The sequence below is a fragment of the Cyprinodon tularosa genome, unplaced genomic scaffold (genome assembly GCF_016077235.1).
Source record: "Cyprinodon tularosa strain WSP-4 unplaced genomic scaffold, ASM1607723v1 ctg435, whole genome shotgun sequence".
Taxonomy (NCBI): Eukaryota; Metazoa; Chordata; class Actinopteri; order Cyprinodontiformes; family Cyprinodontidae; genus Cyprinodon; species Cyprinodon tularosa.
Window position 1 is genome coordinate 1,702,498 of NW_024039158.1, and position 27,490 is coordinate 1,729,987.

At 40.3% G+C, this 27,490-nt stretch overlaps 1 protein-coding gene across 3 annotated transcripts in view; it reads right to left on the reverse strand.

Moving 5' to 3' along the window:
- The window catches only part of LOC119792939 (growth factor receptor-bound protein 10-like), an 80,959-nt gene that overhangs the window by 38,799 nt on the left and 14,670 nt on the right, over nt 1–27,490 (reverse strand). For all 3 annotated transcript variants that reach the window (XM_038299795.1, XM_038299793.1, XM_038299794.1), the window contains exons 4-5: nt 12,925–13,189; nt 9,809–9,932 (exon numbers count right to left, since the gene is read on the reverse strand). In XM_038299795.1, the coding sequence (XP_038155723.1) occupies nt 9,809–9,932; nt 12,925–13,189 (389 nt within the window). The remainder of the gene's footprint in view (nt 1–9,808; nt 9,933–12,924; nt 13,190–27,490) is intronic.

Sequence of the window (27,490 nt, forward strand, 5' to 3'; positions counted from 1 at the left end):
AGCTTTGGCACTGTGTGCAGGTGCCAAGTCCTGTTGGAAAATGAAATCTGCATCTCCAAAAAGTTGGTCAGCTGCAGGAAGCATGAAGTGCTCTAAAACTTCCTGGTATGTGGCTGCGTTGACCCTGGACCTCAGAAAACACAATGGACCAACACCAGCAGATGACATGGCACCCCAAACCATCACTGACTGTGGAAACTTTACACTGGACTTCAAGCAACGTGGATGAAGTGCCTCTCTTCTTTTCCTCCAGACTCTGGGACCTTGATTTCCAAAGGAAATGCAAAATTTACTTTCATCAGAGAACATGACTTTGGACCACTCACCAGCAGTCCAGTCCTGTTTCTCTTTAGACGCTTCTGACGCTGTCTGTGGTTCAAGAGTGGCTTGACACAAGGAATGCGACAGCAGAAACCCATGTCTTTCATACGTCTGTGTGTGGTGGTTCTTGAAGCACTCACTCCAGCTGCAGTCCACTCTTTGTGAATCTCCCCCCCATTTTTGAAGGGGTTTTGTTTCACAATCCTCTCCAGGGTGCGGTTATCTCTCTTGCTTGTACACTTTTTTCGACCACATCTTTTCCTTCCCTTCGCCTCTCTATTAATGTGCTTGGACACTGAGCTCTGTGAACAGCCAGCCTCTTTAGCGATGACCTTTTGTGTCTTGCCCTCCTTGTGCAAGGTGTCGATGGTCGTCTTTTGGACAACTGTCAAGTCAGCAGTCTTCCCCATGATTGTGTAGCCTATAGAACTAGACTGAAAGACCATTTAAAGGCTTTTGCAGGTGGTTTGAGTTAATTAGCTGATTAGAGTGTGGCACCAGGGGCCATCAATTTTGAACCTTTTCACAATATTCTAATTTTCTGATATGATGAATTTGAGATTTTCATTTGTTGTCATTTGTAATCATCAAAATTAAACAAAATAAACATCTGAAATATATGAGTTTGTATGTAATGTATGAATATAATATACAAGTTTCACTTTTTAAATGGAATTACTGAAATCAATCTACTTTTTCATGATATTCTAATTTTATGACCAGCACCTGTATTTGGGCACAACTACAGCTCTGGAGCAACTTAAGTTGTTCTATATGAGGAGCTCATACTGCAAAAAAGTGGCTTTATTGATCACATGAGCCATTCAGTGAAAAATCTGACCCTCTCATTTTACATATGCTAGTTTTTCAGTAGACCAGCAAACACAGAGGATCAATATGTGCCAAGTTCTGCATATTGACCTGAAAAATCTTTTAAAATTTCCCGAATAAATCCAATAGATGGCTCACAAGTTACGCATTTGCTTTAATATTCAGTGTTTAACTCCGCTGCCTTGACCAAGTCTGGTTTGCATAAAATAACCAGATTACATTAGCCCTCAAGGCCTCAGCCACCTCTAATTGTTCGATGTAAAAGTTGGTCTTCATGCATCGATATAGTACATTGTTCTAACAATCCTTAGAAAACACCAAGTTGCAACATCACTATACTGCAAAACATTTAGTTTTTTGCTAAAACACTTCAAAGTTTCAGGAAATCTTTATTAAACCCACAAACACCGGCAGGAATAATTACTCAGACCTACAGTTCAATCTGAACTACCGTATTTTCACGACCATAAGGCGCACCGTACTAAAAGGCGCAGTCTCAGTTATGTGTGCCATTTCTGTATTTAACACACACATAAGGCGCACCGGACTATAGGGCGCGTTTTTTATATACAGGTACAAGTCCTCTACTACCTTTAAATACCTCTACTGCGTATTTAAAAATACAGCGGGCCCAAAACTGAGTATGACTGTGCTTTATTCATGTATTTATTACAAAGTATTAATCAAACCTGCGTGCTGGCCATGAGACAGACACATCGCAGATGACACAGCGCTGTGATTACTCCTAAATTAACTTAAAATCCTGAAACCTGCCGACGGAATATGTTCGCTTTTATTGCCGGTATCCTGGTGCCTGCACTGTAAATTATTTAGATGAAAAACACCTGCCAGCAGCCGCGGTGAGGCTGCTGTTGAAGGGATTTCTCCTGTCGGCGCACCGCTGGTATGTGGGGGTCTGAGCGCCTCCGACAGAAATAGATAATCTGGATGAACTGACTGCAATTAAGTTTTCAGGTGGCCTTTCTCACTTAAAAACATATTAAAACTACTTTATTCCCACTGATCACAGCAAATATAGCTGCAAGATTTAGATTATTTAGATGAAAAAACACCTGCCAGCCACCGCGGTGAAGAGGAGGAGACCCGCCCAGAGGCTGCTGTTGAATTAAGTTTTCAGGTAGAAAAATAGAGCGGGAGCAAAACTGAGTATGATTGTGCTTTATTCATGTATTTATTACAAAGTATTAATCAAACCCATCAAAGTCATCATCCTCTGTTTCTGAATTAAACAGCTGCGCTAAATCAGGCATGCCAATTTCCCCTTCTTCACTGTCAGAGTCACTTTCCGTGCAGCGCAGCTCCTCAGAAATAATGCCGGCTTTTGCGAAAGCTTGAACAACAGAGCCAGCAGACACGTTAGTCCAAGCATCAACAATCCATCCGCAAACTGTGGCGTAACTTGCCCGGCGCTGCCTTCCACTTATCCTGAAACTGTGTTCTCCGTCTGTCATCCATCGCTCACACGCCGCTCGCAGCCTTACTTTGAACGGCCGCTTTACACCGATGTCGAGTGGTTGAAGTTCCTTTGTCAGACCCCCGGGATAACGGCGAGCACAGCGTTCATTTGATTCACCTTTTTTTCACATCGGCTGTGAGATGGGCACGCAGCGATGGTGATGCGTGGAAAAAAGCACCTGGTCTCCTCACATACACCTGCCTCAGCCACGCTTTCATCATCTCCTCATCCATCCAGCCTTTTTCATTTGCGTTAATATCATGTCATCAGAGCGCTGTGTCTGTCTAGTTGTCAGCTCCCAGATCAGCTTCTCTGATTGGTTGATGCGGCGCGTCCAGCAGCAAAACTTCAATTTTTCCATCTCGAGCAGCAGCAGCGCGTTGGCGGTGCGTCAGATGATTAAACGCTCCCGACGTGCTGCACCTGCTGCTCAAAACGCGCTGCGGGACCTTTTGCTGCGCCTATACACGCGTCAATCATTGACTTTGCATGTAAACTCGCTGCTTTTGCTGCACCTGCTGGGTCCGGTTCACACCGATGTCGAGCGGTTGAACAGTGAGCACAGCCTTAATTTGTTTCCCCATGTTTTTCACATCAGCTGTGAGATGGGCACGCATGGAGTTACATATTAACAGCGATGGTGATGAGTGGAAAAAAAAACACCTGGTCTCCTTACATTCAGCCACTCTTTCATCATCTCCTCAATGAGGTGGTCTCAAAAGTCGCAGTTACAACACACATAAGGCGCACCGCACCATAGGGCGCACCGCACATTTTGAGGGAAAAAAAAGACGTTTAAGTGCGCCTTATAGTCGTGAAAATACGGTAAATCCTTTTACAGTCAGATTAAATCTCATTAACAGGTAATGATAGAAATCATATGTGGTAGATTATAAAGTGAACTAATGGCTGTCAAACGGTTTGGTCTGATTGTTCTGCCACTTCAAGCTTACCGGTCTGAGGGATTTTTCTTTGAAATGCACCTCGTCTGATTGCAGCAGGTCAGCAGACTATTGCGTGCAGAAATACATAAGCTGACCCCGAATCAAAGGAGAGGTAGGAGTCCTTAAAGAGACCAAGTCTTAAGAGCTTTATCCTTATCAATACAGAAGATTAATCAGCACTTAGGCATATTTATTTCAAGGTGGCTAATAAATAAATAATACCATAAAAACCCTTCCAAAGAGAAATATAACATTAAGCAAAGACCACACAGTTGGTTGTTGATTAAAGCAAAGAGCTTACAAATGTTGAGGTAATTTACTTAATCATCCCACAGGTCTGATGTCAGCAAAACTGCAGCATTTGGAAAAAATGAAAAAAATAAATAAATAAATACCAGAAAATCAAGTCAATGCATTTCAAAGGTTTGGCGCAGATTCATCTCGAGTTCCTCTGTGTTTTAAAACCCGACCTCGATGCATTTAGTTGTTTCTTCTTTGGTAAACATCCGATAAAATCAGCAGACATGAAAACAGCCGCAGGAACCTGGAAACCAACCTACCAAGAAGGCTTTGGAGTCAAACAAATGATAACTTAAATCCAAAAAATTTCCAAAGTAAACAAGTCCCTAAAATTAAGCAAATCTGAAGTGGAGTATGAGAAACACGACTTTTTCAGGCCTTGAACAAAAACAAGCAGTAAACCAACCATGAATTGCTGGGGAATCCATCCATCCATCCATTTTCTGACACGCTTAAACCCAAGTAGGGTCGCGAGGGGCGCTGGTGCCTATCTTTGGTCTATAAACGAGAATCAGGGTACACCCCAGACAGGTCGCCAGTTCATCACAGGGTAACACAGAAACAAACAGGACAAACAACCATTCACACACACACTCACACCTAAGGTGGCTTTAGATATGAGCATTTTAGTCTCATTTTGGACTGTGGAAGGAAGCCGGAGTACACGGAGAGAACCCACGCATACTCAGGGAGAACATGCAAACTTCATGCAAATAGACCCTGGGTCCGAAATCGAACCTGCAGCCTTCTTGTTGCCTGGCGGCAGTGCTACCCATTGCCCACTGAGCAGCCTGCTGGGGAATCATCTATCCCAAAAGGAAGCACAAGTCTTCCTTCATCCAAAATAATAATAATTTTAAAAAATGCAGTCAAGTTATCTTCTCTCTGTAAAAATGGAGTAATGGTCCACAATTGAATGTAGAGCGACCCCAAATGTTTCACAATAAGGCAAAAGAGGTCATCAGCTTAATAGCAAAACAGGTCTCCCATTCATTATTAGCATGACAGAACTCATAATTCAGACTAATGAATGCAGCCTTAAACACACACTGTTGGACAGGTAGTATTTCCTCTGACGATGTTCATTATTAAACTTTGTAATTGCTTAAAGCGACAGTGAAATTAGCAGACCACCATCCCTCGAAGCCTACAGCTTCTGCAAAGACCAAAACAGCCCTGCAAACTCAATATTACACCTTAAACTTTTTTCTATTTTCCCCCCATTACACCCAAAAGAGAAATATTAATTATTGGGTTTTTACAAGATGAGGAGCAAATTATAGAGATTAGAAATCTTAAAGGCAAGGAATGTTTTTAGATCAGCTTCTTTAATGTTCAGAAATAAAACCAGGTGCATTAATATTTACTGTAAAAGTTTGCACTGGATTTTTTTTTAAAGCGAAAAAGTTAAATCATGCAACTTTTACCTTTCACTTCACAATAACTGAACATCTTTGCGCTGGTTTATGACATGAAATCCGAGCAAAATACATCAGAGTTATTGGTTTTAATGGGAGAAAATGTGAAAATGCACAAAGCCAAAGAATACATCTGCAAAGGGCCACCTTTCCTCTAATTACTGTCAGATTTTAAAAGCTGTAATTATATGAAACGAACCACAGAGCAAATAATGAACATCCAAGACCATCCATCCCTACGGACGTGAGATGTCAGGGTCAGCTGCAGAGCAGAAATCTGGATGAATTTCAGTGTCTTGCTCAAGGCTACTTCAGAAGGCTTGGTGATACACATGGCTTTAATCCAGATCATTTGCTTGAGACTAAATGTATATTTATCTACTGGGTCCAACCCTCTGACCCTGATGTTCATGATACCGTCTCTGGACACAACTAAAAGCTTGAGTTGCGTTACAGCCACTGTGCCAAAGCAAACGCATTTGCTCAACGATGACAGATGGGACCTGACCAAATCCCCGTGAAAGGCAGGGGGAACATGACTCAACTGAATGTTGCGAGACTGGCACAAATTTCATGGGAAATGGCCCTCATAAGAATTAAGCATGAGGAACAGCTTAACCTGTGAAACTTTACTTCCAACCAAAGTCAGTTTGGCACTTCAGACATAGATGTTATCATCCTGGTACATGGAGCTTTAAATTCCCTCCAGTCAAAAACAGTCAAAGGGAATGCTAAGTATAATCCAGTGAAGTCAAACACACACTGATTTATTAGCTCATTAAGGAGGGTGTGCATCACTCTGAGGGCCTTTAAAACAATGTTTATAGGGAAGTTCAAATATAGCTCAAGGAGAAAAATACCAGATCATGAGCAGGAACATATACGTGTGTCCTGTCTACATTCATATGTCATAAGTATAAATTATTTATAGATCTGTTTGTTGGTCAGCTGGTAGCTTAATTCTACAATCCCACAGCTCTACATTGCTAGCAACTGAGCTATTGGGTAATGAATCACCAGCGCAGCAATCATCTGATTTGATTAGTGATGGTTTAATTTTTTTTTGTTTTATAACTTCGCTTAAACAAAGTCGTAGAACATCTTAGGCATAGATTTAGTAAAGGGGCAAATCCTTTACCTATGGAGAACACATAACACAAACGCATGCTCACAATAAAGTGAACTTCCTGATTTGTTTACTTGGTACCTTTTGAGCATGGGGAACATTTTTGCACCAGGGCACAATCAGCAAACACTGTTGTACACCATCGCCATCTATTGGCAGGACTTTACGAGTTTATCTGCGTCTTCGGTATTTAGAATTTTGTCGAATCGCAGTGAATGGTAAATTAAAGTTGTCTGACTAAAGGGTTTTGGAACCTGATAAGTTTGCTTCAGGTCTTAGGGAAGTCATATTTAAATGTCAATTCATTCTGGCTTAAGCATGTATATAAATGGTAATATCATATTGTGCCAAAATTTAGAAAATTTCTATTTTAAAAACAACACTGTCTTAATATCTGTGTTAGCAGTAGCTGATATGTTGGGTTGTGGTGATGCAGTGGGTTGAACATATATAGTGGTTTGGATGGTCAATGTGTGCATTAAGTCCCTAACCGTGACCCATAAGCCTTTATGTTTAGATGTGTTCCTGATCCAGAACAGCTGATTTGATGATTGCATAACACCATGAGCATTGCAACAAATGCAAACTAAGTGTGTTTCAGGTAAAATATGAAGGGTGGGGGGATGAGAAGCAGGTTAGGGCCTGCGGTTCATTAAGTATGTCGAAGGTTGAAATCAACATTCTTTCACTTTCTACACAATGTTTAGATTCCAGACTTTCCAGGAAGCTTTCCAGAGTTCTCTGTCCTCTGTGTTGATTTTAATTTTTATAGAATATTAACTTTAAATATGAATAAAAAAAAGTTTTACTGTAGGACTGAAAGCATGAAATCTGTAAAAAAAAAAAATGAATAAAAAGAGGAAGGAGGATGAGAAACAAAGAAGAGAGGATGAAGATAAGGAAGGAAAGAATAAATTACACAAGTAAGGAGAGACAATACAAGGACCCAAGCACATAAATACAAAAAAGAAGAAAAAATGGAAAGATACAGAGCAGAAAGGGCAAAGAAAAGGAAAGAAGAAACGACACAAGAAAATAATTTATTTGGTTAACAAAGGTGGAAAAGAATAAGTGTTAAAAAAAAAGATTTAAAAAAAAATCTAGGAAAACTGAAGGACGAAGAGACGTGTAAAAGAACAAAAAGGAAAAAAGAACAACAGGTGGGAATTGTGGAAGGACACTAGGATGAAAGGACAGTAGGAAGGCAGAGGTAGGGGCACCAGGAAGAGAGGATAGAAGCTGTGCTTCTAATTAAGATGGAAGAAAGGACAAAAATATTAAAGAACCCCGGCTTCTGCTGAACTAGAAGCAGGTTAAAGTCATACCGCCTCCTTCACATAGTCTAAAACTCATGGCAAGGATATTTAGAAAGCATTAAATACTCCAAACCCTTATTGCATTTGCATATGCTGACACAAAACATGCAGATAGATCCTGCTTTACAACCTTTAATCAGCAGGTAGCAATGAACCCGATGTTAAGGAATTCATAAATGCATCACTTTTTGGTTAAAGGGTTAGTGGAGGATGTTCTTTATCCGGGTGGATCATCAAAATAAGTGGTCCTCGTAATCGTCAATCAGTTCCAAAGTTCCAAAAACTCATTTCAGGGAGATGCTTGGGGTCTCACCGTGGTTCTTTGAAAATGGCCGAAGGTCATTAGAGAAAATGTGTCTATGAACTGATTGAGAAGAAGACAGAAACAAGACCAGACTGTTTTTGGGAGATTCTTTCACGCGATGGCGTACACTAAAAGCACAGGTCGGGCTTCCCACTGATGCAGCGGTTACAAAGTTTCTACTCAACAGGTAAAGTTTGACAAGCTATTTGGAGAAATACCTTTTACATCCCTGCTAGTAAAGTTATATACCTCTATATTGTAAATTTACAGGGAAGATAAGTTTATTTGTTCTTTAATTTGCATCGTTAGTAGTTATACGGTGGCCACAGATCCTTATTTACCCTGCAAACATGTCCAAATTTCCACTGCAGCAAACACACATATACAAGCATGTCATGATTTTTTTTATGTACCAGTAGTCTTATTAGGGGGGAAACTTTTTGTATAAAAATAAGGGTGATATGAGATCTATCCGAGCGACCGCCTTAATGTGCCCCACACATCCTCGAGGTGAAATGGGCACATGCATGCATGCTCTCACACATGTTTAATAGCCGTTCCCTCATGGCAGCGGATACAGGGTTGTGCATGTGCAATTTTATTTAAAGTGGAGAGGGCGGCTCTTTTCAATGTTCGCGAAAATCCTCCACTATATCTTTAAATTCAAGACTCTGTACAACCTGCAGGCCTTTTTGTTATTTTTTTATCTATTGCTGATGTTATTGGTATTACCAGTTTGAATATGCGAGTGTCTAGAAAGAATACTGGAACCTCCTTAAACCAGAATGAAGGTCCGACCCTAAATACACATCTAAGGGAAAAATAAAACCCTTTCTGTTGGCGCACACAGGACAATAGTCAACTGGACAAAATGTGGACATAACGAAGATAATCTGGGAAAGCCATGAGGCGACATTTACTTCGCTGTGGGACTCACGGGCACACAAAGGATTCTTTGTACAAACTGCTAACTTGATTTGTGACTGCAGACCTTGTGAGATGATGTCAACAAAACTCAAAAATAACGCTTTGCCTTATCAAGGATCTATTATAGCGCATGTGGGGACTTGTGCATGTGCGTGTGTGTGTGTGTTTCGAAGCGCCAGGAACAAGTGAGTGGCCATCTAAAACAAGTTTTGTTGTACAGGTTGGGCATCCTGAAAACATCTGTGACGGATGGAACATTCCTGAAACAGGAGGCTAAACAGGAGGGAAGGAAAGGCAAGACTGCGACACACACACACTTAACACTTACAGCCAGGGTAAGAGCGTGTGAAGCGGAAATGAGTCTGTCCTTCTGAATCCGGCTGACGGATTCAGGAGGCGCAGGGAGATCCGACTTGAAGACGTTCCCATTCGGCTTGTTGGCTCTATGGCGGAAGTCTGTGCTCTATCTGTAGCATCCTGGTGACACGGCTCACCTTCAACCCCGGCAAAACACAGTCTGTACTATCATGATTGATAGTAACGACTCTGGAGCAGTAAGCACGCTCACAGGGTCAGATAACCCAGGGTGAGCTGTTGTGTAAGGGAAGAAACGCCGGTACACAGCCAAAGTCAACACACACTAGTCTGTCCTGAGGATAGCAGACCACTCAGCTGATTTCTAATAACTCACAGACATGCAGTATCTGGATACACACACTGCCATGTGAGTGATGATAAAATTTGACTAAAAGGGACATAAGTGTTTAATATATGCCACCTTTTTAATATTCTAATTTACTGAATGTGGTGATGGCAGTAAATGACGTGGTGAAGGTGTACTTGCATGGCGGTCGGAGGTCTGTATCGGGCTGAGAACAGGGGATCCTGCTGGGCTGCAGAGCTCGGGGAAAGGGTTGGGGATGGCCGGCAGGGAGGCTGGACGCAGCTGGTGCTCTTCCTGCAGACACCTGCAGAGGGAGACAAACTCATTTCTGTTGCTGCCTGAGAGTATACCAGGAAATGAGCTGAGAGAAATCTAATCAACAAAACACAAGTCTGATGTAATCTAAAAAAAAAAAAACCATCACAGCCTGAACACTGAATGTTCTGAAGGTTTGGCTTAGCCATTAATAACACATTAAAAGGTCATTTCAGATATAAAGTGCCTTGCAAAAGTCCCAAAAATCAAACATCTGTGTATTTAATGGGATTATATTTGATAGAGCCAAAAATAACAGTGCATGGTTAAAAGAGGGAAGGAAATGATACATGAGTTTCAAGCCTTCTGAAAAAGAAAAAAAGACAGAGAAATATGGATTTAGTCTTTTGTGAAATCTTTGCTAAATCCATATCCCCTTTGCAAATCCATACTTAGCATAATGCTTAAATAAAAACCTCAAAAAGTCAAGGGTAGCTAATAGAATTAATTTGTTTGTAGTTTAATATTAGCCGGAATGCACTTGTTTGGTGAAGGATGGTTGTTACAGGTCATCAAAGCGTCCAGTAACATGCTATGGTATTAAAAGTGGCAAAAATGAAGGATAAATAAGTACATTTTGTCCTGAAATGAGTGCTTTCCTTGTTTTGAGCAGGGGGGACAACTTGCCAGTGAAATATAAGGCTTTACATTGTTCTGCAATGAAAAACATCTTTGTTGTCTTATTTCAAGAGCATATTTTTTTAAGACATTTTTACTTATTTTCAGACCTTTTGCACTAAAAAAAAAAAAAAAAAAAAACACACACACACACACACACCAAATACCAGAATATTGTGTTTACTTAGTACTTTTTGGGCCTAAAATAATCTTTGCGCCTGTTGCAATCAGCAGACATAAACATTGTTGTACGATGCCGCCTCCTGCTGGTGGAACTTACTGATGCAACCATCTGCTTTGCAGCTTCCAGGCTTTAAGCTCCAGCTTTAATGTAGACATTTCATGCCAAATTTTATCCCTGCTTCTAATATTCTTTGTGCTTGTACACACTTGATCTCAGACTTTGTTTTTTCCCCAACCTTCACTGGGGAAATTACTTTTGTTTACTCATGCCATGTAGGCGCAATATTGTACCTATATATTCTTATATATTCTTTCTGTGGGAAACACAGAAAAAGCTCAAGTTTACCAGCAAATAAACAAAATATAAAACACACAATATGTAATAAACCAACAGGGAGCTGTAATTTAATTAGAAAGCCTTTGTACAAAACCCGAGTGAGTTAATGGCCTAGGCATTCTTGAAGTAATGTGGCAGGGGGGCCTTTAAAAGTACATCCCGAAGATCAAGAAAAGCAGGCAGACCCTGTGTAGTCCAGAAATTATATACTTTTGTTAGCAAAAAGAAGTCCTCCTTACATTTTGCCACAGGCCATAAAGAGACAGGTGTGCTGTTGTTCAGTAAGTAAACTGAACCGTTTATAATATATCCAGGAAATGCAAAACAGAAGAAGGTCTGGCCATCAAAATGTTTTGAATTCAGTAGATCATTAAACCTCCTTACCAGAGGTCTAGGTTTCTCATTCCCAATGCTAGGATTGGGATTAGCCCGCAGAGGAGGAGATAAACCAAACATATCAAAAAAGGTTTATATTATAAAGTCCGTCAACCTTTATGTTTAAGTTTCCCCAAAACTTGTAGTCTTTAGGTTTGAGAGAACTTTATTAGCAAATAATGTAAAAGCTCCACATTGTTTAAACATCTGTGCAAACGGAAATTAGGAGTATTTCTGTAAAAACATTTAACTTGGAATACTAATTAAAACTTTTTGCCTTAAATTTGATATAAAAGAATTTAAAGAAGCAAGATTTTAAAAATGTGTCTGAATAAACCAAATGTCTGAGTGGAGTTCCGTTATGCATTGCACAAACGCCGGCATTACATTTCGTATTGTCTGATGAATTCGCTCCAATGGATAAAAAAAAACAGATTTAATTCACATTTTCTTTTTTCAACATTCGCTCCAAATTTGCACGAGAGTTGAATGGAAACATGTTCAGTGTTGACCATTTCTCCGCTCTTAGTTATGCACCTCTTTTTGTTTTTCTTTCAGGTAAATTGACAATAAAATCCCAGATTGTGGCTTTACAAGGCAACATTTTAAAACATTTAAGTGGTATAAATTAAAAGACGACGATAAAATTATGTTTTACGTTTTTTTTTATGCGGTGTTGTCAGAAATATCTAAAAGCAGTAAATTTACAATTGCAATTTGGGTTTATACATGCAAGGATGAAAAGTGAAAGACAATGGCTACGTTCACACTGCAGGCCCTGATCCTCAATTCCGATTTTTTTGTGAAATCCGATTTTTTTTCGCGTTGCCGTTCATATTTCCAAATATATGCGACTTGTATGTGATCTCCTGTGTGAACTGCAGTCAGACAAGGCAAGTATCCCGCATGCGCAGTAGAGGACGCAATGATTTCACAGGCCAGCATGCTCTTTTTTTCATGTAGTAAACATGGATGGTAGTGCTGGCGCACATCTAACGGTCTTTTCCAACCATAAAAACACAATATTTTCAATATGGTTAAACATAAATACTGCTCTCCGCATCATCATCTGCCATGGTTATTTTTCTTGCCGCTTCTGCGTAGTAAGACACAGAATAGTGACCTTTGTCGGGTATTAATGACGTTCAGGTCGGATGAAAGCGACCTGGCCGTTCAGACAAAGGTCGCATTTGAAAAGATCAGATTCGTATCGGATTCAGGACCACATAGCCAAGTGGCCTGGGTCGGATTGGAAAAAAATCGGATCTGTGTTGTTCAGACTGCCATGAAAAGATCAGATTCAGGTCGCATATGGTAAAAAAAAAATCGGATTTGGGCCACTTCAGGCTGCAGTGTGAACGTAGCCAAAAGGGTTCTCAGTAATAATGCTGGAAACACAAAGCAGTCAGTTGTCCTTATGTTGAATCCAGTTAAATCCATACAGATACCAGAGGCTTGGTGTGTTTACCTGACAGCCTGGATGTGCATGGGCTGAGAGTGCTTCGTTTGCTCCCTGGACGGAGGAGAAGGGTGCAGGGACGGGGGGTGGCGGCGGTGGATCTGACTGTATCCCACATGAGCAGACAGGTGGTGATGCTGGTGGTGCGAGGCGTGCACGTGACCATTGTTTAAGAGAAGTGCCGTCTCTCCCTGGGTGGACTGCAGACTTTCCACCGAGGAGTTCATGTCGTTCACCAGCTGCTCCAGGTCCACGTCATCATCGGTGGAGGCAGCTGGATTGAGGAAGGTGAAGAGATGAAGAGGTGAGACATAAAAATAGTGCTCCTTAACTCTATGGATTGCTTTCTAAGTGAACAGACCACAAAATCCATTACCTACCCCAATGTAAAGATAAATATTCAACAAAATGATTGAATATCTTTATCTGAAGGAAATATTTTTCCAGGGAACTCAAGATCAGCCTGATGTTAGAGACTGACATTTTTTCGGGAATCCCATGGGTCATGGGATTCCCGTGGGATTCCCGTGGGATGGGAGTCAGTATTAGTAAAGATCACGGGATTGGGACGGTACAGGATTAAACATTAACGGGAGCAGACGGGAGCGGGAGCAAACCAATAGTAACTTCCGCTCTGAGTTTTTCACCCGCGCTCAAAAACAACAAGAATGGGAGTGGTGCGGGAGCGGGAGTCATTCTGAATGGGAGCGGGATGGGAGTGGGAGTAATTTCACCAGGAGTGGGACGGGACAGGATTTAGATTTCTACTCTGGCCCGGGATCGGGACGGGACACCATTTTTTTCTGTGGGAGTGGGACGGGACAGGAGTGAAAATCCACTCCCGTGTCAGTCTCTATGTTGCACATAGGGCAACAGTCTGCAGGTAGAGAAAAGGGGCGAGCTGCACTACAGATGCAAGCGTACCTAACTACCATCTGACACCTTAAGTGCTAAACCAAGACCATGCAGCTTGGTGGGCTGGGTCATCTTCCTGATACTGGCAGCGAGCTACAGGCTCCAGTGGCAGAGATATAGATCAGCGTATCCAACAGATTATTGCGTTATCGAGAATTACTCTTCCAACAGATCCTCCATTCCCTGTTTGCTGGATTAAAATCCGCTTGGAATAATTTCCAGATTGAATTATTGACATCACCTGCCAATCAACCGTGGAGGCTCATCAACAACTGAAATCAAAAGAATTTTAAATGATCCTGAAATGAAACATCTCTCCCCCTGCAGGAGTACATGTCAGGATTTGTTTAAAAGGGATCTTTTAAAAACCTAATTTAGACAATAGGGAATTAACCAAAAATATTAAGAGGGAGGAAAAAAGTGAATTATATTCCCCACACTGAAAAGGAGTCTGAAAAGATGCACAAAGCCACTAACCTCCTAAACAGCTGAACACAACAGCTAACCTTTTTTGTCATAATTACAGCATTTGCTTATGTTCTTCTTGGAAAAAGCTTGTTTTGCCGTATTAATTACAAACACTTGAAAATAAATTGTTTCCAAGGCAATACAATAGTATGGGTTTTAAATATTGATGCCTTATATGTACTGATTCACTAACCTGCTTTTATAACTTTATAAAGCGTCATGACTTTACTCACAACCAACATGACTACTCCGTCATGATTAGTCTGATCTTAGGAATTGTGATTATATCCCTATAATATCCCATATATGTGCTTTAATTGTTAGAGGAGCCAAAACAGGTTGGGAGAAATTATTTAATCACAATTTAAAACACGCAGCTAAATAACTCATTAGTTAATTAAATTAGTTAGTTAAACATCAATTCATTAATAGTTAGTTAAACATTAATTCTCATTGGTATTATTCGGAAGTTTTAATGCAGCATTAAAAAGTTTATAAAAAACTGTATAAAATTACCGCTGAAAACTAAACTAAAGCCAAATGCCTTTAAGCCATAATAGTTCTAGTCCGTAAGCGGTGCTGGTGCACAGAGTCAGTTATCTTTGCCTCATTCTAGATCTTGATCCTTCCCCCATTTTATTTTATAATTGTGTATAAAATCTATAATCTATAATTGTGTATAAAATGTCAGTACACTGGCAGTGATAATGCCATGTAACCCAATACACACACACAAAAAAAAAACACAATATAAAAACCACCATTACAGGAGTCCCAATACAACTGTTTCATTTCTGACAATATACCAATATTGCTAGCCTCGTGAGACCATCCTGATCTCGCAAGCTTTCAAGACTTCACTCGCTAATCAGTCTGTAGACTCTCTGTTGAAGAAAATATGGAGCCGTTCACCAAACGAACGTCCAATCAGCGTGGGCTTTGAGGCGGGTTGAGGTGTGACGCAACGAGAAGCGCGACAGTTCAGTCTAAAGAACATGGCGGCTTCAGCCGATGAAACTATCGTTAGCGTGACTATCGAGCAAGTTTTACCGGAATTACAGAGTATTTCTTCACTGAAAGAAGAGCAAAACACTGCTCTGGAGGCTTTTCTCAGAGGAAAAGATGTGTTTGCTCTTCTCCCGACTGGTTTCGGCAAGAGTTTGATCTATCAACTGGCTCCTCTTCGTCGTCGCTCTGTTAGTGCGTCATATGCTTCGTTGATCTGATTGGTTTATTTGGCCCGTCTATCACCAACATAGGCCAATCAGCTAACCAGTATTTTCGCCCCTTCCCAAAATTACTTCTACGGAAGGTTTCCAGATGGATATGTGGAGCAAATAAATCTGGCGGAGTCAGGTTACAATATTGCAGCTTTGAGAATTTACCAATAAAGATATGTTAGCAAAGGCTTGATTAAGTGATATTAAAACTGAGGACAATATCAGACAATAGGTATGAGAACAACTGACCCATTAATATTAATCAATGAGTTATAGAAACTTTCTACAGGAGCAGAGGCGTTCCATCAGCATGCCAATGTCAGAGATTTAAGATGCAGGCCAATATTATCCCAAACTAATTTTTTGGCTTATATCAGACTGATATCCGATATTTATATCGGATCCGGACAGCCCAAATCTTCACCTTCATCTATTACTGCTGCTCTAAGACAAACAGCGGTGCTCATAAGCGCTTCCAAGTCTTACAGTTTTTCTGTTTGCATTTTGAAAAATGGCAAACTAAGCAAAATGTAAATGTTTTAAAGGTGGTGTTTACAACACTCTGATTGACTGCTGCTCACTATAGACCAGACCAAACAACATGAAAGCTGTTCGATCCTCTGGAGGGGATTGCAGCAGGAAACAAAGATTCAAATATATTAAGAGAGCTGCAAGTTAATTTTTCAATTAAATTAGGTTTAATTAAAATTATGTCTTCCAACTGATAATATATATATTTTTGGCTTGAAAATGTTCATTTGGATTATGGTTAAAATCAAAATACAAATCCCTTAGCATAGCAACAAAGCAACTCAAAATATAGCTATATAACTGTCTAAAAGATCAAATAAAGATATTATTTGGAATATTAGGTCAATATACATTCATAATTTAGGAACTTTACATATCTTTAACTTAATTTAAGTTTTCTATAAAGTCAGAATTAGAACTCAAGAAAAACTGATAAATTCAGCTGTAAAAGTAAAACATTTAGCAGATGAAAACTGGGATCTCACCTCAGTACCACTAAAGCTATCATGTTATTGTTTTTAAATAATTTGTAAAACAGAATTTTTCACAGAAAAAAAAATGAAATAGATCTAAAGGACCCATCAGTAACCATGTCTGTTACAGTGCATATATCATTAGAATTTATTTTAGTATTATGTCTTTGGTACAGGGGCCAGAACATGATCTACAGGGGCACTGGCCCCCGTTGGCCCCTGTCTAGAACTGCCCCTGGATTGCAGTGTTTTTAGCAATAGAGCAAGGGCTTGTTGCATGGAAACTCAAACAGCAGGTGCTTATTAAGCTCCTGCACTGGTGAAGGACTCAAACTGGTTTGGTGGATAAGGCATCCCAGTATCTAAAAAGCTTGTGCAAATCCAGTTGTATTGACCAAAGGCCAGGGCCAGTTTCTGGTATCAAGGTATACCGAGGCTTATCGAGTTTCTGTTTTGAAACCACTTCAATGTTTCATCAACCCTCTTCTACAGTTTAAAGTCCTTCAAACAAAAGCCAGAGGAAGAGCAGGACTGACTGAAGTTTTCTCCAGCTGTACGGAGTATAGAGTAACAAAGCACTAACTCTTTCTAAATTATGTTTATACATGCAGGCAAAGAGCCATGTAAAAGAGGGCTACTACAGTTTCCCCATACAAACAAATAGACTAGGTGTTGATAATATTTCCACTCATTAAAAAGTTTTGGCACTGAAACCACTGCAGTACCACCCATCATTCCTTTTTAGGGTAATACCATTTTTAAAACAACTAACGAATCAATTTGTTAGCAGATTATGCCTGACTCGTTAACAAGCTCAGATTAGGATATTATAGCTGTGTTACTCTATAAAGAGCAGAAATAACAAAAAGGGATCATTTAATAAGTACAATATGTACCTGAAAACCTGTAATCAATTTAATTAATGTAGCACAGTTGAGGTCAGTAATTACAGTCATATTATTATAGCTGCAATAATATATCAGTCTGATAAAATATAGTCATTTTCCTGCTATGAATAAAAGCAAACAGATCATATCAAACTTTTATTGGTTTCAGTTTCTCTTGATACTTCAACATGAAGAAGGCTTAGGCTACTTATTTGATGTTTTGACATCTCAAGTCTCATAAAATAGTTGCATTTTCCAGTGACTTGAAATGCCTAAAAAGTTTGAAGAATATATTTTATTGGCTATAAGCCAGTTATATATAAAAACAAAGAGAGTATCTATGGAAAAGTGGTGTGTCTTCAACCAGAAGCCACAGTGTTAACCACACGAACATGACTGCTTAGTTTCTAATCCAAGCAGTTGTCTAATGATTTGAAAATTTAACAGTGAATCAATCCTGGTGTTAGAGTTTGCAGTTCATTTTATTTTTTCTCAAACAATCTGTAATCTCCTCTTGTCACCAAAACTTTAGGTTTCAAAATAAAAAATAAAAATAAAGACTAGACACCTGGTTCACATGACAAAATAATCATGCCGATTACTGCCTGATCTTACCCAAAACACCCTGATTATGGTGATGGTTCCTAAAGCCCCTGCTACGCCTTGATGATTTAGCCAGCATAGGCCTGACATACGATATATCTGACAAAAACGCTGGCATACGTTGGATAAGTTCTTGGTCAGTTTTGTTTAAGTTATAAGCACGGTGAAGTACGCTGGCACTCATCGACATATGGCAAGTACGTCGGAAAATTTTGAGAATGCTCAAAATTTCCCCATGTATGCCAGCATATGCTCATACATGGGGCATAAATTACAGGTAAGTTATCTGATTGTTTACCTCTGTTAAGTGTAAATTACTAATAACTCGTCGCGTCTAGCTTATCAAAAACCCATGAGTAACGTGTGCATAACTGATGCACAACTTACCAATAACTTATCTCCAATGCATATCATCATATTTGACGTGTTCCAGACGACCACTGAACGTGTTTCTAACTTACAGCTACTGGATAATGGCGTATTGGGAGCGTTTTGGTATAAAAGGGGCTTCTGAGGAGGAAACTGTCTATGCTCCTCCAGACTTCATTCCCATCATAGGGTGAGCGTGAAGGTGAGTGTGATGGATCCTCCCTCGACAGCCATGACCAACAAACTTCCTAGCAGACATGATGCTGAATCTGCTGTGACTGCAAACCTTTTTTTCTTTCTTTCTTTCTTTCTTTTAATTTTCTTTTTCTTTTGGTGGGCAGTAAAACAGCGGCTAGGTTAATACAGTCATCAAAGTAATCTTTTATGCAGGCCGGGTGCATCCGGGTGCATTTCTGTAAGGCTCTCATTGGACATACGTTTTAGAATCGTTATGAATACTCTATGTATACGTCCAAAAATGAAAAAATAGTTCAGCGTATGCCAGCGTTTTAGGAGCTTTTGGGACATCAGGGATACGTTGGCTAAATCTTCAATGTGCGATGATTTAGCCACAGAGTAACAGAGCACTTCGCCCTCAATCTGCAGGTTTACTAGTAGTTCCTAGAATTTCTAAAAGTAAAATGAGAGGCTTATCAGGCAACTCTCCTGTGGAACCAACTACCAGTTTTAGTCCGTGAGGCAGACACCCTGTCTACTCTTAAGGGTAGGCTTAAAACTTTCCTTTTTGAAAAAGCTTCTAGTTAAAAACAGTGATGATTACTTAGTCAGTGGTTAAGTAGAGAGGTAGGTGGAGCATTAACAGCCCGATCCGGCAAGGGAGATCATTTCAGTGGAGACAAACGTTTCTCCTTGGCTCTACCTTTCTTATACCTCATCAATGTGGTTAGGTTTTCCTGAGCTATTTTCTGCATTTGTGCTGCTATACCTTTAGGCTGCTGGATTACATAGGGACCAATTTTCATCATTCTGTTTCATAACATCTCTATTCTCCCTATCTATAGTATTTGTCAAGTTCCACACATGATTTGATCACTCTGCCTTTTCTCATGATAGTAGTTTCATGTGGTCTGTTTCTATTTGACTGCAACTCCACACTGGATTGAAACATCAGCTGTGCTGCTGCCATCTACATCTCTGTTTATAGATATCTGAGCTTGGCCTGTTACTAGAGTTAGCAGAATTGGATCGGAGCTCGTCTGATGGCTGTATCTTTCCCAGACGGAGCCACCTGTGGAGCTAGTTAACAGTTTTGTCTCTTCTCTGCTTCTTTTTGCTTGTCTGCTTCTGTCTCCTGAACCCCAGTTGGCCTAGGTAAATGGCTGCTCACACTGGGCCTGGCTCTGCTGGAGGATTTTTCCTGTTAAATGTGAGTTTTCATTTCCATTGTCCCTATATGCATGCTTGGGTGTGAAGAATTGATGAAGAGTCAACAAAAAAATACAAGCAAAGGTCTTTGCCACAGGCTCATCCAGGAGAAGCATGACTTGCAATCTGGATGCAATCAACTGGTTTTCAGTATTGTCTGTTTAAAGTACATTGAGATGACATGTGTGGTGAATTTGCACTATATAAATAAATTTTATTTAAATTTAATTGAACCAGGCAGGCTGTAAAGACAGAAAAAAAAACAAGATCAATGTGATTTTAGAAAAGAAATTTTAACCTTACAACATACTATTATTAGAAGTGTAAGTGCAGGAAGGAAAACAGTTAACTCCATTTGAAACAAAGCAGTTATAACAGAGTAAACCCTTTTAAAAGTCCACATTTCGGTGTGTTCCTGCATGCGCATGTGTCTAAAGGCCTTTGGCCCTCAGTGAGTCCCACCCCAACACCGCTCAGAGGATTCCAAACATTCCAGGAGGAAGAAATAACTGTGCTTTGGAAGCGTTAAACAGTTTGTTCCCTTCACATGTTGACTTAAATGACCAGGATCAGGAGAACAGCAGAACGCCACACACACATGCACACTCCGGAACAAGGATGGGACACCACGTGCACGGTGCTGCGTACACAAACCCGTGCTTTGGATTATGCAAGTTTTTAAAAGAAAACATTGTGCACACATGGTGAACAGAGAGGGAGAGAGAGCAGAAGAGACGCTGCTGTTCCAAAAAAAACAGGAGGAGTCGCTTATGTTTGGATCACAAAGAAGCACAGCCTGACAGTCATACACACAGAAAAAAGCCCAGTCTGGGACACAGGGTCAACTGATGATCAGGTTCATGAGTGGGACATGGGATGGGCGTGTGAGCAGGCAAGAGGAGACAGGCACTAAACCTCAGATAGAAACCAAGAGTAAATGAGGACAGACAGACATGCTACTTATAGGAAGTTTTACAGAAAAAATACAAACTGTTGCAACTTAACCGTTTTCATATTCTTTAATGCTGAAGTATACAAAGTGGCTTGGTACAGGTCTATTGTTACCTCCACCAAGGAGGTTATGTTTTTAGGAAAGTGTGTGTTTGTTCGTCTTTTTACAGGATACAGATTAGTATGTACGGATTTTAATGAGATTTGTATCAGAGGAGTCCCTCATAACAAGGAGCAATCTTGGCGTTAATCCAGGAATTGTGAGACAGTGATATTTGGCAGAACAAGTAGTTCCCCGCTAAACCAGAGGGTGGCAGCAGTGACTATTTACAGCACTAGCATCTCACTCAAAAAGTATTTTACTGCAGACAAGAAAAGGGAACGTTGTTGGTTTGTCAGCAGCACCAAATGAAAACTTTTTAAGTATATTTAATGGACTTTGTCTTTTTTTCTAACTCGGTGATGATCCAGATCCTGTGCAAGTCTTAGCTATAGGATTGGGAAAAAATTTACTGCTTGCAGACATCTGCGCGCTGAGTGTTTTTCTAGTTACTTCTCAACTTATATCCTGTAATATTTACTAGAAAGAAAAAAAAAATTCCTTTCCCAAAAAATTAAACTGAACAGAAAATGTTCATGTACAGTCCTAGAGGCATTAACAGAAGCCTAGGTTAGGGAAGTGATGTCTAATCTGTTAGGTTAACCTGATGTTAGGCAAAATAAATCCATAGCATTGTTCAGCTGCTCTTAGACTGTTTGCTTTTCTTTTTTTCTTTTTTTTAATTGTAAAATATGCATAAGATGGCTGATCAGCCCACAGGTCTGCTTTAAATATGGCTGCCATGTGCACAGAATGGAAATGTTTAGGTGGGCAGTCATTAGATGTCACTTTGGCACAAAATCACCTAATGTGCAGAAACTGTGCAAAATTTATATTTTTACCTAACAAAAAGGAATCTCGTCAAATAAAAGTGCTGATATCTTCTCCTGTATATGACAGGGCCTTTGGTCATCCCATTTACAAAGTGCATCAGCGACTGTGTCCGGTGTTGTTCAAAAACCCCTACAATTGAACAAGATGCTTAAAGTTGTAGGGAACTCATATTTACATGTCAAATCATTCTGGCTTAAACATGTATATAAATGTGTTCTCTATCAGACGGTATTGTTCCAAAATTCAGAAAATTTCTATTAAAAAAAATAAATACTGCCTTAAAATCTGTGGGGGTTTTTTTTCGTTACCTTATGCAGGCCAGTTAGTTATACGTCAGCTTGAACACCTAAATCTAGTCAATCATATATCAACGGTCCATCAAATTTTTTTAATTCATAGTATCTTGATTTATACGTCATAGCTAATATACGCAACGGTTGAAATAAGAATCATTTCCTTTCCCATTGAGTTCCATCCCAGTGTTCACAGGGATGGACGTCTGTCTCTTCAGCAGGCGTAGAGCTAACAGAACTGGCAGTGTTGCGATGCAAGGGCTCAAACATGTACGGCTGGAAGCCTTCTACACCAAACCAAGCTTCTGCCGCCCAGGCCTCCTCTTAAACAACAACTTCGTCCCCGCTTTTCTCCTCTAAATAAAAAATGTATGATGTAGGAGACTCATCCACGAACCTCCGACACTAAACTCTCTTCCTCTTGCATGTTTCTGTTGTCCATAGCGTTCCTTCACAGTGTCGTTTCTAAGTCACCAATTTAGACACCTCTGAGAAACCGGCTACAATCAAACTTGCTTGCGAACCTTCCGCCACAACAATCCCGCTCTCTTGATAAACGACCAATCACATTCACTTTATTCACTGGTAAAGTCGTGCACCACTCGGGAGAATTTGGAAATGCAACGGTTGGAACGGCCGTTTCCCTACGACTTTAAACAGTAAAGGAAGAAAGCACAATGCCACATGAAACACCTAAATAGGAGTGTTTTTTAGTCACACTTGGAACTGTTCAACTAAGGACTAACACAGTCACAAAACACTTAAAGTATTCATTGAAATAAATATTACGTAGTAAATTCCAAGACTTCAATTACCGAAGTGCAGAAGAAAAACAGCAGCTACCGACTGTAAAATCCAGTGTTGGTAATAAACCTGCAGCAATGAGCCCCGATTAAGGTAATTTTACTCCAAAGAAAATACTGGAAGATCTTTATCAACTGGGGCCTTTCTGTAGCACCAAATGTTTGCTCCTGTCCCAGATTGCTTCGCTGGATTTTATTATAAAATAAGCATTAGTGTGGACTGCGACTTAGTTGTAGGCATGCTTTAAAAGTAATTTATCTTTGTATTGGCAGAAAACAGGAACAAAACCTTAGATAATCGGAATTTTGTGTGCTGAAACAGAGATCCTACACCATGCACAAGGGTTTTAATCTGTCTATTCACTGCAGTAACTGTGCCCCACCATTTAGTCTACAAGAGCTTTAAAAAAATGCAGTCTTGTGCTGCTTTAGGAGGATAATGATGGTTTCATTGGCATTCCTCTGCCTCCTCCTGCGGCTAGCCTGGCCCACTCTCCACTGTTGGCTTCTCACAGGGAACCCAGAAGACGTATAGAAATAAAATGCCTTCTCCATCTTGTCCATTAAATTCGACCTGGAATGTGAAGGACTCTCTACAGCCGTCTGGTTAGGATCTGACAGCAAAACATGCCATACAAAACTGGACAGTTCATTTCCCCTGCATCCCAAAATACACTAACCCGTACCCTCAAAAACCAGCAATTATTGATCTCTAACCACCGTCTAGAGGTTAGCAAGGAAAGTTGGAGCATCATGCTCTAGGGTCTAAAAAAGTTTGATTACAAAACATATGCAGAGATGTTACTATTCCCATTAATGTTATTTCTTTTTTAACTTAACATATTTGATATATTAACAGGGTACAAACTGTATAGTGTTTGTGCAGCAGGTAGTGCACGTATGCTACACCCCCCCCATAAAGCATGCTGTCAGGTTATCAGGAAGACAGATAGGGCTATCATAAATGAAGGGCATGCAACCCGAGCAGAGGGTGATCTAAATATAAACCAAATCCATTAGTGAGGCTGATGTAAAGTGTCTGAGTCCTGCAAAGCCAAAATGCAACTGTATCCTAGTGACTTTGACTCCTGCCTTTTTTCTTGAGATAATTTTATAATGTGCAACAAGTTATCAGCGACTGGTTGTTTTCAATCATTTATTGCTGCTATGTAGGATAGCAGAGCACTGTCCTTTTTAACATGAAATAATTATTTTATTATCTGTATTTCAGTCTGTGTACACTTACCTTAAGTGTTATTGATTCATAGTTTTACACAAGCTTAGAATTAAGGCTGTAAATAAACAATATTATTATTATGCTAGATGTGTCCAACAAATACAGCTTATATTGCTGTCTTTTCTTACGCAATTCCTTTTAAGTCCAGTTTTATTTAAAGTTTTTTTTTTTTTACTTAGACATTTCTTGTTTATTCAAAGTATGAAATAAATTTGGAACCAATTTTATTTTTGCTTCAAAGTAAAAATTTTTGAAAATGTTGTTTTACCTAAATGCTTTTATGTGCCCCTGATACACTTAAATATATCCCCATCTTGGGACTAAAACACATTTCTTCTTCTCATATTACATGTAAAAATAACATGTAAAAGTAAATCTCTTCAGCTGACTACCTACAGGCAGGTTACAGCATAGAACAAACACCATGGAAGTAAAATCATTATAGCCCTGAGAAAGTAAAGAACACATATTGATTAAAGGCAGCAGCTGTCAGTAAGTGTTAAGATGATGCAAGGAGCTTCATTACATCACAGCGTCTAACCAGCATTTATCAAGTCTTCGTTCCCGCCCATAATGAGCAAATCACAGCAATATTCAACCTACTTTTTAATGTAGAAACGTTGTTATTGAATCAGTCGCTTTGCACCATCAATTCTCCTATGTGCTCGTGTTGAAGTTGCGCGAAGCATCCAGAAATCTTTTTCAATTCAAAATGTCTGAAATAGCGTTGAGTTTCTAGCTTTATAGAGTAGCCCAACAACACCTTGTTACGGCTTAAAAACATGCAAATTGAACCGAACGGACAGGTCCACCCCTTAAAAGGGCAGATTATACTTCCGCAACCGTAAACATCAAATGTCGCTTGGGTCTGGTCGTGAACAAGTTTTGCTGGTATGCTTCTTCACCGTCGGTCTGGAATTTTTAGGGACACACAGCACTTTCCAGCCAAAGCGCAAGGGGAAGCCTATTCGAGAACTTGCGAGAACTTCGGCGGATGGTCACGAGTTGTACTTCTACACCTCCTCAATTACTCTTTCGTCGTAGTTGTCCAATGTAGTTCTAGGCATACGAAGGACCAATCACAGCTGATTTTTGGCGGCACACTTCCGCTTGAGGTCTGCGCGGGTTTGTAACAGTCGGACGCATAGTCAGGATTTTTTTGAGGCGCGTGCACAGAGACAGATTTGACGGTTGCAGAGGCTATGCGTCAGAAGCATAAATTGGCCTTAAGGCTGGTTTATGCTCAGAATGCAAATTTGCCCCCGCCCCTTCCACAGACACTCTGCTGCCTCCCTTTGGTCCACATCTACATCCACTCTACACTATGACCACCATTGTGGAAAACGACTCGTGAAGTTGGACAAGCTAGAAGAGCAAGGTGCGCAAAACGCTGGGACCCTTTTTCCACCTGGATCCCCGCTCTTTTTCACCCTCATGTCCCTCCGTTGTTGAGCAATCTTGCCCCCACTTCCTCACCGCCTCGGCCGTATCTGGACCCACAGTTGGTTCCTGATTGTCCCTCTTGCGTTGTGGCGTGGAATAACATAGCACAGACCACGCTTAAATATTGGGCATAAATCAAAAATATCTGAAAAGGGAGTCATTAGGGTAGAGTCCTGCAACGGGTCGGGTACCCACGGGTCCCCGACGGGTCACCCGCCAAAATGCTCTTTTGTGGGTGAAAAATACATAAATAAATGGGTCAGGCGGATATTTTTTTAGTGCGGGCGGATAGTTGGTGATTTTTTTTTTTATGCGTGTGTGTTGTTATGGACATCAGAAATGTTATATTAATCAGGCACTGGGGTCACCCTTGTTGTAGCTTAAAGCCTTGCTGGCAGTGTGGGCTTCCCTCCAAAAAGGCCACAGTCAGTGCATACACGTCTGCTGCAGTGTTAATGGCGCTGTTCTGCAGCGCAGCGTACTATAGCCTATTACTTGATGTGTTAATGGGTCGGGTTGCGGGTTAAATATCAACGGGTCGGGTCGGGTTCGGATTTGAATTGAAGATATCCGCGTGTGACGGGTCGGGTTCGGTAGTCATCCTAACGGGTTCGGGCGGGTGTGGGTTGGTAAAGCTCGACCCGAGCAGGACTCACCCTACATTAGGGTCATTGTTGGCCTGTGTTACCAGGCTAGATGTTTTGGTCCCCTGCATGGCGATAAGGATTGAGATGAAAACCTGACCTAGCAAGCACAAATCAGTAGAGTAGGCTATCCTTAAAAGAGTAAGATCATTCTGCTAAAAACAAAACACTTTGTGCTAAATAGAAGCAGATAATTTGCCTTACTCAAATTGTGCAAGGGATTATTTTGCCCTGCTTCAAATTACTACAAAATGCGACACTGACTTGTAACCAGACTTACAGGATTATATCTAGCTTGCACAAAGCTTACAGATCGTTTTAACAACACGTGTGTGGAGAGGATTCTGTGGTAGGAGACTGAAAGAAAGTTATTTTCCATTTAACTAAGGTTAGAGGAAAAGCAGCACTTCAGCAGGTAGTGGTCATTTCACTCTCTCACCATTTGTAATGCTTTTATAGTTTTGTTGTCCGACTTTACAGGAACCCAGTAAGAAATCCGATCTGGTCTTGATGCAGAGTAAATATTAATGACAGCTCGCAGCAGGAAGGGAAGAAACCGATATTATACCCCTAAATACAATTGGAACTAAAAACAGATCTAGAGAAACCAGAGATTGGCTTCAGATAAGTCATCTAGATCTCAAACCTGAAACCAACACAGAGAGATCAAGAATAATATTTCTTATAAGCAATTAAAGATCAAAATATAAATTAAATATTTAACCTTAGAATTTAAAAGAGTTCTAACATACCGTTCTGATAACCTGATTCCAGTGAGCAGAGAACCTGCTTTACCTTCCTTTATCTCCTCAGGTGAGGAGATAAAGGAAGCTCTACAGGTCAGACCTTTGCCCTACTTACTAAAAACTTCTCTGTATACTCCGCACACTGTCCAGGAGACTAAAGACCCCATCCTCTACCCTCCTCCCCCTTTCATGTGTAAATAAAAAAAGGGAACAAAATGCCCAGCTTTGGCCTCAGGTTAGCTAATTTCACAGTGGTTGAAGGGATTTATTATGCAGGCCTCGTTGTGAATGTGTGTACGGTGAGGTGAGCTGGGGGAATTTAAGCCTTTTCAACAACCCATCCATCTGGTGAGCAGAGAAAGAACTGATTGAGGGAGACAGTTTCCTAGATGGTGTAAAAGACAAGCAATTAAAGTGAAAGACTTCTAGGAAAGCAGCGAGCGCTAACCAGGCCTTTAAATTTTTTGGCCTTATGAATATAGCAGTAAAAAGACGAGATGGTGTGTGAAAAATGGATGGAACAGAAGCGGTGGGATACTAGAACAACCTGGCGGAGGAATATTTTGCTTTTAAAAAAAATTTATGGCAAGTTGGAAAAAAGACAGAGCTAGAAATATGGCCTTATAATTTGCAAACCAGGAGCTATTTATTGGGTTTCTTTTATGGATCTGA